Source organism: Somniosus microcephalus, chromosome 9 (genome assembly GCF_052327205.1).
Source record: "Somniosus microcephalus isolate GS21.2 chromosome 9, FLI_Smic_1.0, whole genome shotgun sequence".
In the NCBI taxonomy this organism is placed as follows: domain Eukaryota; kingdom Metazoa; phylum Chordata; class Chondrichthyes; order Squaliformes; family Somniosidae; genus Somniosus; species Somniosus microcephalus.
The window spans coordinates 240,506,339-240,522,917 of NC_140995.1; the positions used below are offsets into that span (position 1 = coordinate 240,506,339).

A 16,579-nucleotide genomic window follows, 5' to 3' on the forward strand; every position below is an offset into this window, starting at 1 on the left:
ACCATTAAGTCAGCACTGTACCAATATCTTTCCTGAGAGTCGGGGCCTAAAGCTGAACGCAGTACTCCAGATGGGGTCTGACTAAGGCTCTGTACAACTGAAGCATCATTTCCTCACCTTTGTATTCCAGCCCCCTTAGGAATAAAGGCCAACATTCCACTTTGATTACTTTTTGTACCTGTCCCCTAGCTTTGTGATTTGTGCACACGGACACCGAAATCTCTCTGCTCGATTCCCACCATTAAGGAAATACCAATTTGTCTTTCTCAGATCCACAGTGGATGACCTCACGTTGCCATCGTTTTTCTCCCACTCACTTAGGCTATCTATATTCCTTTGCAATTCCTACTCCCATCTATTCAACTGACTTGTGCCTCCTAACTTAATGTCATCTGCAAACTTGGATATTCAACTCTACGCCTTCATCCAAATCATTGATATACATGGTGAAACGCAGAGGCCCCGACAGAGATCCCTGGGAACACCACTCATCACCCAGCCAATCAAAATGCTCCCTTTATCCCTACTCTGTCTCTACCTCCCAACCAACGTCACAAGCCCACCTCCAATTAGGCAAGCTCCAACAAGGATGTTAAATTACTATTGATGTGAAGCACTGGAAACAAGTTTCATCAAATTTCAAATCACAAATCACCATGATTCATTACAAATAAATGAGCACACTTAGTAGTTAAACAAATCACAGGCAGGAGACCTCAAACCCATTACTGTCCACTGGACCACAGGACTCAGCCTGCAGCAGGAGACCTCAAACCCATTACTGTCCACTGGACCACAGGACTCGGCCTGCAGCAGGAGACCTCAAACCCATTACTGTCCACTGGACCACAGGACTCGGCCTGCAGCAGGAGACCTCAAACCCATTACTGTCCACTGGACTCGGCCTGCAGCAGGAGACCTCAAACCCATTACTGTCCACTGGACCATAGGACTCGGCCTGCAGCAGGAGACCTCAAACCCATTACTGTCCACTGGACTCGGCCTGCAGCAGGAGACCTCAAACCCATTACTGTCCACTGGACCATAGGACTCGGCCTGCAGCAGGAGACCTCAAACCCATCACTGTCCACTGGACTCGGCCTGCAGCAGGAGACCTCAAACCCATTACTGTCCACTGGACCACAGGACTCTGCCTGCAGCAGGAGACCTCAAACCCATTACTGTCCACTGGACCACAGGACTCGGCCTGCAGCAGGAGACCTCAAACCCATTACTGTCCACTGGACCCGGCCTGCAGCAGGAGACCTCAAACCCATTACTGTCCACTGGACCCGGCCTGCAGCAGGAGACCTCAAACCCATCACTGTCCACTGGACCCGGCCTGCAGCAGAGACCTCAAACCCATTACTGTCCACTGGACCAGGCCTGCAGCAGGAGACCTCAAACCCATCACTGTCCACTGGACTCGGCCTGCAGCAGGAGACCTCAAACCCATTACTGTCCACTGGACTCGACCTGCAGCAGGAGACCTCAAACCCATCACTGTCCACTGGACTCGGCCTGCAGCAGGAGACCTCAAACCCATTACTGTCCACTGGACTCGGCCTGCAGCAGGAGACCTCAAACCCATCACTGTCCACTGGACTCGGCCTGCAGCAGGAGACCTCAAACCCATTACTGTCCACTGGACCAGGCCTGCAGCAGGAGACCTCAAACCCATCACTGTCCACTGGACTCGGCCTGCAGCAGGAGACCTCAAACCCATTACTGTCCACTGGACTCGACCTGCAGCAGGAGACCTCAAACCCATTACTGTCCACTGGACCACAGGATTCGGCCTGCAGCAGGAGACCTCAAACCCATCACTGTCCACTGGACCACAGGACTCGGCCTGCAGTCAACAACTACATCCTTAGGTTTGGGGGGTCTTCAGTCAGGTTGTGGTCAAAATACCAAGAGAGAGAAATTAAATCAAAAACCAAAGGAAATACAACGACTGACCATAATAAATCAGGAACATGACTTGGCAGTGAAGAGCTCTTCCACCATCAATAACCTCATTCTAATGCCTTATTAGCACATATTGTAGCGTAACATCCAAAACAGGAGTAAAGATTACTATTTTAAATGCAAGAACTGGCCAGTACGAACATGCCCTGTTCCAGCAATGCTCAGCAAAAATGAAGGAACAGTGCAGGGGAGTAGGAGTCTGTGTCATTAGTAAATATTGAAAAAACACCCACCTTGAAGGAGCCATTAGCATTTTATTAACAAATTGCATCGCTCTCACAGAGATCCATTATTTTTGGTTTCTCATGCCCAGAAGCAGTTCCAATGACATGGCTTACAGTTCTTTCTGTGAACTCAGAAATTGGTGCTTGGAATCAGTCTGGAAGCTACAAGCACCCGAACTGTGAGAAATTAGTAGCAGCTGGGCACTCAGCCAGTTCCAATTACTCTCAGCTCAGAAAACTCCAGTCTCAATCTCCACTACATGGGCCGAAATCCCAGCTCCAAGACTGGAGGAGGGGCAGGGAATACAGTTTGTCATTGTGCCCCACAGGGCTTGAGAATATCCTCACTCATTTTATAAAGTTATGCCGGCTTATGTGCTTCCTTTGAATGTCCAGTCAACTCGTCAACAAAAGACAGAACATTGCCCCCTTAATAAAAACTGCCGACTATACATTCTTGCCATGTTAGGAGTCTACGGGCTAGGGTCGACGGTTAGTACAACCAGGTGTCGCTTGGTACGAGTTTTCACAACCAGCATTGGATTATACCTTGCAGTACAAGGTAAACCTGGTAGCGAACCATTTCGGAGACAACAATGGGTTTGTATCCACACTAGTGAGCACCAAAACTGGTACTTCAAATGAGACAGCGCACAAATGCAAAGTACAAAAAGACCATCATTCCCATCAAGTGCAGATCTACCAACAGGCATGATCAGACAGCACTCTTGGGCTAGGAAGGAGAGCTCTCACATCTGATCGCTAGCCAGTGCCGGCTGCTAGAAGTTACAGGGTATCTGGCGAGGATGGAGCAGGCTCAATTATGGTGACATCCAAGGTCAAATCACCTGGCGCCTTAGCTCATGCCACAAGAATGGTCACTTGAGGGGGAAGTACTGGAGGGAAGCAAACACCGTGGGACTGCACCCCAGCAAGAGTCAACCCAGTGAGGGGAAGTACCAGAGGGAAGCAAACGCCATGGGACTGCACCCCAGCAAGAGTCAACCCAGTGAGGGGAAGTACCAGAGGGAAGCAAACGCCATGGGACTGCACCCCAGCAAGAGTCAACCCAGTGAGGGGAAGTACCGGAGGGAAGCAAACACCGTGGGACTGCACCCCAGCAAGAGTCAACCCAGTGAGGGGAAGTACCAGAGGGAAGCAAACACTGTAGGACACTAAACATCCGTAAGACAAAGGTCCTCTACCAACCTGCCCCCACCACACAGTACTGCCCCCCCGATTATCAAAATCCACGACAAGGCCTTGGACGTGGACCACTTTCCATACCTCGGGAGCCTATTGTCAACAAGGGCAGACGTTGAACACGAAGTCCAACACCGCCTTCCGTGTGCCAGTGCAGCCTTCAGTCATCTGAGGAAGAGTGTTTGAAGACCAGGACCTCAAACCCAGCACTAAGCTCATGGCCTACAGAGCAGCAGTGATACCCGCCCTGCTGAACAGCAGGCAGATCAAAGCACTGGAGAGGTACCACCAACGCTGCCTCCGCAAGATCCTGCAAATCCACTGGTAGGATAGGCACACCAACGTCAGTGTTCTCGCTCAGGCCAACATCCCCAGCATCGAAGCTTTGACCATGCTCGATCAGCTCCGATGAACGGGTCACATTTCCGCATGGCCGATACGAGACTCCCAAAACAAGCGCTCTACTCGGAGCTCCGGCACAGCAAGAGAGCCCCAGGTGGGCAGAGGAAACGCTTCAAGGACACCCTCAAAACCGCCTTCAAAAAGTGTAACATCCCCCACCGACACCTGGGAATCCCTGGCCTAAGACCGCACAAAGTGGAGGAGAAGCATCCGGGAAGACGCCGAACACCGAGTCTCTTCGCCGGAAGCCAAGTGCAGGCAGCGCACGTCAACCCAAGCATCCCACCCACCCGCCCCTTCAACCACCGTCTGCCCCACCTGTGACAGAGACTGTAGGCCCCGCATTGGACTCAGTCACCTGAGAACTCATTTTTAATGTGGAAACAAGTCAGCCTCGGTTCCAAGGGACCGCCCAAGAAACACCCCAGCAAGAGTCAATCCAGTGAGGGGAAGTACCGGAGGGAAGCAAACACCGTAGGACTGCACCCCAGCAAGAGTCAACCCAGTGAGGGGAAGTACCGGAGGGAAGCAAACACCGTGGGACCACATCCCAGCAAGAGAGTCAACCCAGTGAGGGGAAATACCGGAGGGAAGCAAACGCCGTGGGACTGCACCCCAGCAAGCATCAACCCAGTGAGGGGAAGTACCGGAGGGAGGCAGGCACCGTAGGACTGCACCCCAGCAAGCATCAACCCAGTGAGGGGAAGTACCGGAGGGAGGCAGGCACCGTAGGACTGCACCCCAGCAAGCATCAACCCAGTGAGGGGAAGTACCGGAGGGAGGCAGGCACCGTAGGACTGCACCCCAGCAAGAGTCAACCCAATGAGAAGGACAGAAGCTTTTTTTTTTTTTTTTGAAGTGGTGTGGGAGTAACTGAGGAATGACACTACAAGCAGACCTTCCAGAACAGCAATGTGCTTTAAAATTTGACACGGGCCGAGGACGGTTTGAGGCTGTGAAGAAAATTATTTTTTGTTACTGCTTCTGGGAACAATTAGATTGTGGTAGCATTATTCAGGACAGATCACAGGAAGTAATATTTAATTCAAACTACTACAGAAGACAGTAATTACAGCTTGCACAGAGAATCATTTTGCTATTTCTGAAATGGTTCTTTGTGCCTGCGCATCTCAGCCAGGCAAATTGCATGTCCTGCGGCTTGGGTGATTTTGCTAAAACATGTTTCTAACCCTCTAAACTTACTTAGTACATAGGATTTACAGCACAAAAACAGGCCATTCAGCCCAACAGGTCCATGCGCCACACCAGCCTCCCCCCACCCTTCAACTAATTAACCCCATCAACATAGCCTTCGAATCCTTTCTCCCTCATGTGCTTATCTAGCCTCCCCTTAAATGCATCTATGCTATTCGTCTCAACTCCTTGTGGTAGAGAGTTCCACATTCTAGCCACTCTCTGGATAAAGAAGTTTCTCCTGAATTGGATTTATTAGTGTAAGAAATCACACAACACCAAGTTATAGTCCAACAGCTTTATTTGAAACCACAAGCTTTCGGAGCGCTGCTCCTTTGTCAGGTGAAGTGGCGAGATGCATAAAAACACAGCTTATATAGTCAGAGAATAATGTCAGATGATTACAGGTAATCTTTCTAACTGCCATTTATCACACCTCGGCAGAGAGATAATCACAGCAATCAAAGGTGTAAATGGTGTCCAAACAGGTCAGTCAGGAAAACATTACATCAAAGAGCAATGAGGTGGGGTCACAAGGGGTCAAATGTTGCAGATGCTGGGGTCTGTATGAAAAACAAAAAAAGACAAAAAACATTTTTTGCTGGAAATCACAGCAGGTCCAGCCGCATCTGTGTGGAGAGAACAAGCCAACGACGACTTGAGTCTGGATGACCCTACGTCAGGTGGGGTTACAGGTAGCGTGACATGAATCCAAGATCCCGGTTCAGGCCGTCCTCATAGGTGCGGAACTTGGCCATCAGTCGTCGTTGGCTTGTTCTCTCCACACAGATGCGGCCGGACCTGCTGTGATTTCCAGCAAAAAAAATGTTTTTTGTCTGTTTTTTTGTTTTTCATACAGACCCCAGCATCTGCAACATTTGACCCCTTGTGACCCCCACCTCATTGCTCTTTGATGTAATGTTTTCCTGACTGACCTGTTTGGACACCATTTACACCTTTGATTGCTGTGATTATCTCTCTGCCGAGGTGTGATAAATGGCAGTTAGAAATATTACCTGTAAACATCTGACATTATTTGCTGACTATATAAGCTGTGTTTTTATGCATCTCTCCACTTCACCTGACGAAGGAGCAGCGCTCCAAAAGCTTGTGATTTCAAATAAAGCTGTTGGACTATAACCTGGTGTTGTGTGATTTCTTACATTTGTCCACCCCAGTCCAACACCAGCATCTCCACACCAGGGATTTATTAGTGACCATCTTATATTTATGGCCCCTAGTTCTGGTCTACCCCGCTAGTGAAAACATCCTCTAAGTCTACCCTGTCAAACCCTTTCATATAAAGATCTCGATCAGGTCACCCTTCAGTCTTCTCTTTTCCAGAAGAAAACCCCAGCCTGTTCAGTCTTTCCTGATTGATACCAGAACTGAGTACCTTTCTAGTAAAACTTTTTTGCACCTTCTCCAGTGCCTCTATAACCTGTTTATAATATGGAGACGAGAACTGTTCGCAGTTCTTCAAGTGTGGTCTAACCAAGGTTCGATACAAGTTTAAGATGACTTCCCTGCTTTTAATTCTATCCCTCTAGAAATACATCGCAGTGCCTTGTTTGTTTTTGTAAATGGCCTCATTAACCTACGTCACTACTTTTAGTGATTTGTGTATCTGTACCCCCAGATCCCGCTCCTCCTCTACCCCATTTTAGACTCTTATTTTCCAAGGAGTATGTGGTCTCTTTATTCTACCTACCAAAATCTACCACCTCACACTTATCTATATTGAAGTTCATTTGCCAATTACATGCCTGTTATTTATCATCTCTACAATCCCTGATTAAGAGGGATAGGGTGCACACTCTAACTGCCGTCCAATTGCCCTTACATCTGTACTTAACATATGAAAACTGCTGTTAACTTTCCAATTATCCATCACCTTAAAAGTTTGGTCATCTAAAATTGCCTATTTGGTTTCTTCAATGTCGTCTCGCTGGTGATCTTGTTACTTACGTTACACATCCTCTCGAACTCTGCTGCTAATCAATCACCTGTTCTTGTCTTGGAGACCTCCACGAGGAGGTGTGGCACCATGCACTCTGAACCATCCCATCACCTCCAGCCAAAGCTATGCCACGACTAGCTAACCGATTCTCAAACTGCTCTATGCTCTAGTTGATGGCTTGTCCTCCAGTCTTCCCTCCTCCTATTAACTCAGTTGTTTTCCAGGGCTCTGCTCACTCTCCCACTATCTTCTTCTCTCCATTTCAATAACCCCAGCCACTCATTATCCAACTCAATCCATTCTTTTGCTGAAGATTCCCCTTTACATTCACCAATTTCCTTCAGAACACAGTCCTTCATCATGCTCATAAGAGAGAACAGTAGCATAGTGGTTATGGTACTGGACTAGTAATCCAAAGGCCTGGACCAATGATCCGGAGACACAACGGCAGCTGGGGAACTTAACTTCAGTTAATTAAATAAACTTGGAATGAAAAGTTAGTATCAGTAATGATGACCATGAAACTACTGAACTGCTGTAAAAGCCCAGCTGGTTTACTAATGTCCTTTAGGGAAAGAAATCTGCTGTCCTTGCCTGGTCTGACCCATATGTGACTCCAGACACACAACAATGCAGTTGACTCTTAACTGCCCTCTGAAATGGCCTGAGCAAGCCACTCAGTTTTAACAAACCACTTCACCAGACTGCAGCAGTTCAAGAAGGTGGCTCACCACCACCTTAAGGGCAGCTTGCCAGCAACGCCCACATCCCGTGAATAAAAAAAAAAGCCTTGGCTCAGTAGTATCACTCGCACCTCAAGCCAGAAGGCTGAGAGTTCAAGCACCATTTCCAGGGACTGGAGCAAACCAAGGCCCCATCTATCCTCTCAGGTGATGTAAAAGATCCCAGGGCACTATTTGAATTAGAGCTGGGGAGTTTCTCCAGTGCCCTGGCCAACAATTTCCCCCTCTCCACTAACCATTAAAAACAGGTTATTTGGTGATTTATTTCATTGTTGTTTGTGGAATCTTGCTGTGTGCACATTTGCTCTGCACTTGTTTACATTACAACAGCAATTATAGATACTTTATAGGCAGTGAAGTGGTTTGGGATGTCTTGAGGTCATGAAAGGTGCTAAACAAATGCAAGTTCTTTCTTTCACAACCTCCAACCTTGTTGTAATGCAATGACTGGATCTTGATGATCTCCATCCCTGCAATGGAGTCATGAATACCTGGTTTCTTTCTTTTTTAAAAGGACAGTTACTTCAGGTCTCACCAGGCTAACCTAGAACTCCCCTGGCCCGAAAATAGCTGCCACTTCAATAATACAACCTTTACTGCTCTTCCATTAATCAACCATCATTGCTGCATCAGATCCCTGACAACTCATCTGGTGCTAAAGCTGCTTCCAAGAAGCTCCATTTCCTCTTTCATGCCAAACACTTTTCCCATTAACACAACTGTCTGTAAAGCACCAGCTTGTTCAACACTTGAATACCTCGGAAACTCTAACAGCAGCTCATCGCATTCCCGAGTAGGATTCTGTGGCTTACACCTTTAATCACCAATCTCTGGTCTTTATTTTAAATGTTCAATGAAACTTTTCCCCTTCATAGTTTCAAATATGCCTTTTGACAAGTTCTTTGCCCCTCTAATGTATATAACAAACAAACACATCACAGGTTTCAAATCCAACTCTTCCCACATCCCAGCTCCCTCCCACCCACCCCTCTTCTGGCTGCTCCATTATGCACCCCCCTACCCCCCACTTCAATGGCAGAGCCTTTAGCCACATTTCAGTACTGTGGAAATCTCGCTCAACCCTTCACCGTTGCCAAGTCTCTGCCTGCTTCGAATGAAACCTGGTTTAATTTTTCCTCACAATTCATAGCAAAACTTCACAAAGGCAATTGGGCAAAGTTAAAAGTAGTTTGAGAAAAAATATTGTTTTAAGACCCTGTTATATTTAAAACAGTGTTACAGCAAACTCCTGTCGTTATTTCTACAAATCGCCAGAGTTTCAAAACCCAAGCTTAGCTCCAGCTAATCACTACTTCCCAAATTTATCATTCCATAGTATTTACAGCAGAGACACGAGCCATTCAGCCCAACTGGTCCACACCATCGTTTATACTCCACACCAGCCTCCTCCCACTCTTCATCTAACCTCATCAACATATCCTTCCACTCCTTTCTCCCTCATGTGCTTATCTAGCTTTCCCTTAAAAGCATCTGTGTGATTTGCCTCAACTACTCCTTGTGGTAGCAAATTCCACATTTTCACCACTCTGGATAAATAAATTTCTCCTGAATTTCCTATTGGATTTATTAGTGACTATCTTATATTGATGGCCGCTAGTTCTGGTCTACCCCACAAGTGGAAACATCATCTTTATGTCTATCCTGTCAAACCCTTTCATAATCTTAAAGATTTCTATCAGGTCACCTCTCAGTCTTCACTTTTCTAGAAAAAAAAGAGTCCCAGCCTGTTCCGTCTTTCCTGATATTTACTAGATACGAGTACCTCTTTTTTGCACCTTCTCCTCTATATCCTTTTTATAATATGGGGACCAGAACTGTATGCAGTACTCAAAGTGTGGTCCAACCAAGGTTCATAGAAACATAGAAGATAGGAGCAGGAGTCGGCCATTCGGCCCCTCGGGCCTGCTCCGCCATTCAATGAGATCATGGCTGATCACAAGTCTTCTCTGCTTTTTAATTCTACCCCTGTAGAAATTAACTTGGTTTGCTTTTCTTAAAAAAAAATGGGAGTTATTAACTGGTGTGGCTACTTTGTGATGTGTATTTGCACCCCCAGATCCCTCTGTTCCTCTACCCCATTTATTTTCCAAGGAGTATGTGGCCTCTTTATTCTTGCTATCAAAATGTACCATCTGACACTTATCCACATCGAAGCTCATTTACCAATTACATGCCCGTGTTACAAGTTGATCACTGTCTGGTGTTCTGTTGCAGTCCTCTATTAACTATACCCCCCAACTTGGTGTCGTCTGCAAATTTTGAAATTGTACTTCCGTTTACGGAGTTCAAATTGTTTATGTAAATGGTAAACAGCAGTGGTCCCAGCACCGATCCCTGTGGAACACCACTTCCCATCTTTTGCCAGTCCAAGTAACTACCTTTAACTCCTCTCGGTTTTCTGTTTTGTAGCCAGTTTAGTTGTCATCTCTCCAACTTTCATGGTGTCCTGCACTACGGGCCTTGAACAATCAAGCTGGTTTCTTAATTAAAAACAAAAATATGGGGGTGGGGGTTGGAGAGCAGGTGGAAGGCTCTCCCGACAGCTTAGTTTGTAAAATCACTGAGAGGTCCCATGTTTATTGGCTGGTCTGAATTAGCCGTTACCAGCCGAGACACCACAGGCCTGAATGCTCCCACATTAGTGGGGAAAAGCGCACGGTCCGAACTGCTGAAAGTTATCCAGTATCTGCTGCTGGAGAATTTCTTTCAGCAGATCATCATGATTTGGCTTGTCTATGATGCTCTCGAGTTAGTTGGGGGATGGGTGGCTGTAGATCTTTTATTTTAGAGGGGCAGGCTAAAATGGCTTCCCTCATTTGTATCTATCTTGACCTTGTCATAAACTTCTCAGGCAAAAGTAAACTAGGCTGAATGATATCTGATTCTCTGACTTAAATATCTCACATTCTCAACTAAATCAGAACCTCATCAAGTATGGCAATTCAAAATCAGGTACAAAATACATATGTCACTGTGCCAGCTTACTGCATTCTTGGCTAAATAAATTATTGAACAAAGCCAGATCCACAAGCAGAACACATTTTAAATAGCTGTTACAAATTGCCAGTTTCACTCATTTCCTGCTCAGCCTGCGTAAAACGACGCTCAATTTACACTTTAAGCACAAAAACAAAAAAGGGCAAGTCTCTTTATCTTCTGTCTCAGCAGCTGTCCCCAATTCCTGCTCAGCTGATCTCCGGGAGATGAAATTACAATGGAATCCAGATCGACACAAAACTGATCCGACGCCACCACATAATCTTAAACGTGCAAGAATTACTTCCCATTCACTCCCAATGCCCCAAATATCCTCTTCCGGTTATGAATAATCCATAAATGCAGAAATCATATTGCAAACATATTAGGTGCTGGCCATTTTCAACCTACCACCTAATCAAAGCAGAGAAGCTTAATCCTCCCCCCCACCGCTGTACAATGCTGGCAGCCCAGCGAATTGAATGTGTGTGTGGGGAGAGGTCGGGCTGATTTTAATTTAAATTCAGTTGTAGGAGAGATGGAAAAATGTCCTGTCAGTGCCAGGGGATTTTTCTTTCTCTCTAGGAATAAAACCCTCTGATGCAGCCACAATGCTGCCTGCCCCCATTACTGATTCCTTCCAGCATCATGTGGCGGGCGGAGAGCTGCTGTCGCCAGTAGGGGGCGGCCCATTCACTTCGGGGTTCCTCCCCGTGTTAAACCCCCAACTCCTCATCCCCCACCCCCACCTTGTCCCCCAGATCGGATCTGTGACTGCTGTAGCCCCAGGCCCGGCACCAGCCGCCCAGCCGGCGCTGGGTGAACCCTAATCGGCTCGGTTTTTTTACCTCTTCCGTGTTCTCGGCGCCATCCTTCCCGCCGCTCTTGGAACTCTTGCTGGATTTATTGGGCTCCTGCAGCGGAGAGAGAGAGAGAATTGTTACTCGTCACATCAACTAACCCAGAGGTAATTAATAAATAAATAGAGGGGCGGGCGAGCGTCCAGGCCGCAGGAGGAAGGTAATTCCTCTCTCTCACACACAGAGTAAAATAATTAATCTCTCGCTCTCCTCCCCGGGGCTTGGGAGCAGCTTCACTCGACAAGCAGCTGAGGTAAAGCTGTTTCCATACCTTCTCTTTCTTGCTTTTATTCGGCATCTTGCGCTGCTGTGGCTGCGCGCTCCTCTCGCGCCCTGCCCGTTTTTTCTCTTCCCTCCCCCCCGCTCGCGCTCTCGCCGCTGTCCGGGCTGCAGGCCGCCCGCACGCTGATTGGCCGAGCCCGCCGCGCAGCCGCTCGCCCATTGGCTGCGAAAGGCCTTGCCCTTTTTTTTTTGCTTCTTCTCTCGAGCGCGATTGGGCGGCGCTGTTTTTTTTTTTGTCGCCCGGAGCCGATTGGGCAGGCTCACCCGCTGTATTTATTGGCTGTAGCCCGTCTTCCGAACTTGGATTGGACGGCGCTTCTGGCCAACTCGCCGCTCCCAAAAAAAAAAAAACTCGCCGCTCCCATTGGCTGAGCGCTGTTTCCCCCATCTCCCCGATCGGATTGGACGGTGCTTTGGGCGAACCTGCTGCTTCCATTGGCTGCCTGGTTGGTCGCGGGTTCGGTGTTTCCATTGGCCAAGGAGTCTGCCTTTCTTTCCAGCGGATTGGACAGCGTCTCTAAAGGCTGCAGCTGGATGCAGTGTCACTTGGGTGGTGACGATGAGAAGGGCCCGTCTTGACCCGCTGCTTGTCTGACATCCAGTACTGGATGAGCATAACTTCCTCCAACTAAATATTGGGAAGAATGAAGCCATTGTCTTCGGTCCCTGCCTTAAACTCCGTTCCCGAGCCATTCACTCTATCCCTCTTTGATGTCAGCTGTGGCTCAGTGGGAAACATTCTCACCTCTGAGTCAGAAGGTTGTGAGTTCAAGTCCTACTCCAGTCTAGGCTGACACTCCAGCGCAATGCTGAGGGAGTACTGCACCGTCGGAGGTGCCGTCTTTCAGATGAAACATTAAACCGAGGCCCCGTCTGCTCTCTCAGGTGGACGTAAAAGATCCCATGGCACTATTTTGAAGAAGAGCAGGGGAGTTATCTCCAGTGTCTTGGTCATATTTATCTCTCAATCAACATCACTAAAACAGATTATCTGGTCATTATCACATTGCTGTTTGTGGGAGCAAATTGGCTGCTGCGTTTCCTACATTGTGACAGTGACTAAACTTCAAAAGCACTTCATTGACTGTAAGACGCTTTGGGACATCCGGTGGTCATGAAAGGCGCTATAGAAATGCAAGTCTTTTTCACTCCCTGGCAACTGTCTGAGGCTGAACTAGACTGTTTGTAACCTTGGTGCTGTATTTGACCCAGAGATAAGCTTCTGACCATATAGCCGTACCATCACCAAGACCACCTACTTCCATCTCCATAACATCGCCCAACTCCGCCCTTGCCTCAGCTCATCTGCTGCTGAAACCGTCATCCATGCCTTTGTTACCTCCCGACTTGACTATTCCAACACACTCAGGCCACGTTCCATAAACTTGAGCTCATCCAAAACTCTGCTGCCCGTGTCCTAACTCGCACCAAGTTCCATTTACACTTCACCCCTGTGCTCGGTGACCTACATTGTCTCCCGGTTGAGTAACGCCTTGATTTTTAAAATTCTCGTCCTTGTCTTCAAATTCCTCCATGGCCTCGCCCCTCCCTATCTCTGTAATCTCCACCAGCCCTACCGAGATATCTGTGCTCCTCCAATTCTGGCCTCTTGTGCATCCCTGATTTTAATCACTCCATCATTGACAGCTGTGCCTTCAGCTGTCAAGGCCCTAAGCTTGAATTCCCTCCCGAAACCTCTCTGCCTCTCTACCTCTCTTTCCTCCGTTAAGACGCTCCTTAAAACCTACCTCTTTGATCCAGCTTTTGGTCATCTGTCCTTATATGGTTTGGTGTAAAATTTTGTTTCATAACCCTCCTGTGAAGCACCTTGGGATGTTTTACTACGTTAAAGGCACTATATAAATACAACTTGTTATTGGGGGATCCTTCACTCAAACCCACAGTGTCAGGATCCCACATGTCCTCACCCAGTTCCCTTCTGTAATGTGCATTTACAAAGAATCTCTCTGCACAGAAGCAGGCCATTCGGCCTATCGTGCCTGTGCTGACTCTTTGAAAGAGCTATCCAATTAGTCCCACTCCCCTGCTCTTTCCTCACAGCCCTGCACATGTATTTATCTCTTCAAGTATTTATCCAATTCCCTCTTGAAAGTTACTATTACATAGAATGTACAGCACTGAATCAGCCCATTCGGCCCAACTGGTCCATGTGCTTCCACCACCCTTTCAGGCAGTGCATTCCAGATCATAACAAAAAATATTCTCCCAAATTTTTTCTCTGCAAAGAATGATGCTATTGTAGGAATTGACGAATTCCTAACTAAGAACTGAGGTCGACTCAGGCGATCAAACAAACAGGCTTTTAATGTAAAACTAAACGAGTTTAAACAGTTTAAGATCGATACAGGAGAACCACGAAAACAGGGCTGTACAAGATGGAGCTTCCACAAGGACTGCCTGGGCAGTCACGTGGTTTGCGACATGACGTCATCGCGTTTACCCGCATTTTCCCGCGCTCTTAAAGGGACCACGCCCCGTGCATACAAACACTATATACAAAACGAAGTAATGTCTAACACAATGGTACAGACTTAGGCTGGTGTTAGAACATCGTTAAAGTGAATTATATACAGTTGCCCAGAGTCATTCAGTGGCTCCGCCACATGCGCCCCCCCCAGAATTCGCTTTAACAGACAAAGTCAAACGGTGAGGGGGTCTGATGAGCCTGTTGGAACGACTCCTGTACTCCTGAGGTGTAGGCTGCTGCACTTGTTCTGTCGGAATGGCGCTGGGTAGCCGACCTCGTCTCGGCGGTAGTGCTGTCTCGACGGGGCAGTCGAGGTCCAGATGCGCCGGCTTCAATCGATTGACTGAAATGTAGTCCGGCTTACCACCGACATCTACGGTGAAGGTTTTGTCCCCTGCCTCCAACACGCGGAAGGGACCAGTATATGGGGCCTTGAGTGGATTCCGGTGAGCATCGTGGCGAATAAAGACGTATTCTGCCTTGTGAAGCCCCGTTGGAACGTGCGAACTCTGCAGCCCGTGGTGCGAAGTGGGCACCGGCACGAAACAGCTGGCCGCCTCCCGGTGACTAGTCAGCTGGTCAGACGCAGACCAAGGCTTCGTTGATTCTGGTAGGAAATCTCCTGGGACTCGCAACGGTTGTCCGTACACCAGCTCCGCGGATGAAGAGTGAAGGTCTTCTTTGGGGGCCGTGCGAAGGCCCAACAGGACCCACGGTAGCTTGTCTGCCCATCCAGCGTCCTGGAGGCTGGCCCTCAGGGAGGCTTTTGGTGACCGGTGGAAACGTTCACAGAGACCATTCGCCTGTGGGTGGTAGGCTGTGGTGCGGTGTAATTTGACACCGAGCCCTTGGGCCACTGCATTCCAGAGTTCAGAGGAAAACTGTGGTCCCCTGTCTGAAGAAATATCAGCGGGCACTCCGAAACGGGCGACCCAGGTGGAAATGAATGCCCTGGCCACGTCCATCGAAGTAGTGGATGATAGGGGAACCGCCTCTGGCCATCTGGTGGTGCGGTCAACCATGGTCAGGATGTGTGAAAAACCATGGGTGGGTGGGAATGGACCCACCAGGTCCACATTGACATGGTCAAACCGTCGCTCCGGCACTGTGAAGGTGGCCAATGGAGCTTTGATGCGACGCTGTACTTTGGCCTTTTGGCAGACCACGCAGGTGTTGGTCCAGTCGCGGACATCCTTGTGCATGCTGTGCCATACAAATTTCACTGACATCAGCTTCTGGGAGGCCTTCATTCCTGGGTGTGATAACCCATGTATGGCGTCGAACACTTTGTGGCGCCAGATGGCCAGTACGACAGGGCGAGGGTCCTGAACGGAGACGTCACACAAGAGCGGGGTACCTGCCGCATGGAACCTGACGTTGGCCAACTGGAGGCCAGTGACGGTGGTTCTGTAGGCTTGGACTTCTGGGTCCGAGGCTTGATCCGCTGCCATGAGGGCGTAATCGATGCCTAAATGAACCGTATTGACGGTCGCGCGGGAGAGGCAGTTGGCTACCAGGTTGTACTTACCGGCCACATGCTGTATATCCGTGGTGAACTCGGATATGTACGTCAGATGACGTTGCTGTCGGGATGACTACGGTTCGGCGGTCTTGGCCATGGCAAAGGTGAGCGGCTTATGGTCCACGAAGGCGGTGAAGGGACGTCCTTCCAGGAGGAAGCGAAAATGTCGGATGGCCAGAAAAAGAGCGAGCAACTCCCTGTCGAATGTGCTATACTTCCTCTCGTTCCGCCGTAGTTGACGGCTGAAGAATGCCAACGGCTGCCAGGTCCCATTCACCCACTGCTCTTGCATGGCGCCGATTGTGTAGTCTGACGCGTCGGTGGTGAGGGCGATGGTGGCTCCTGGCAGCGGGTGCGCCAGCATAGTCGCATTGGCCAAGGCTCTTTTTGTGTTGGCGAACGCCCGGGCCATGTCCTCCGTCCAGTCTACCGTATCTTTGCCAGCCCTGCCCTTGAGGGCCTCGTACAGGGGCTGCATGAGCAGTGCTGCCTTAGGCACGAAACTGTGGTAAAAGTTTACCATGCCTAGGAATTCCTGCAGGGCCTTAATGGTTTGCAGGCGTGGAAAGGACGTCACCGCCTCTACCTTCGCTTGTAAAGGAACCGCTCCCTCTGAAGTGATGCGAGGCCCCAGGAAATCAATTTGCTGCAGGCCAAACTGACACTTGGCCGGGTTGATAATCAGGCCGTGTTGGCTGAGACGCTGAAAAAGGGTGCGTAGGTAACAGATGTG

At 48.7% G+C, this 16,579-nt stretch overlaps 1 protein-coding gene across 2 annotated transcripts in view; it reads right to left on the bottom strand.

Annotated features, from left to right (window-relative positions):
- Window positions 1-12,062, bottom strand: part of LOC147113160 (serine/threonine-protein phosphatase 2A 56 kDa regulatory subunit delta isoform-like) — a 73,122-nt gene extending 61,060 nt beyond the window's left edge. For both annotated transcript variants that reach the window (XM_085998054.1, XM_085998056.1), the window contains exons 1-2: window positions 11,826-12,062; window positions 11,543-11,608 (exon numbers count right to left, since the gene is read on the bottom strand). In XM_085998054.1, coding sequence (XP_085854180.1) covers window positions 11,543-11,608; window positions 11,826-11,996 — 237 coding nt within the window. In that variant the 5' untranslated portion in view covers window positions 11,997-12,062. The remainder of the gene's footprint in view (window positions 1-11,542; window positions 11,609-11,825) is intronic.
- Window positions 12,063-16,579: the final 4,517 nt, after the last annotated feature.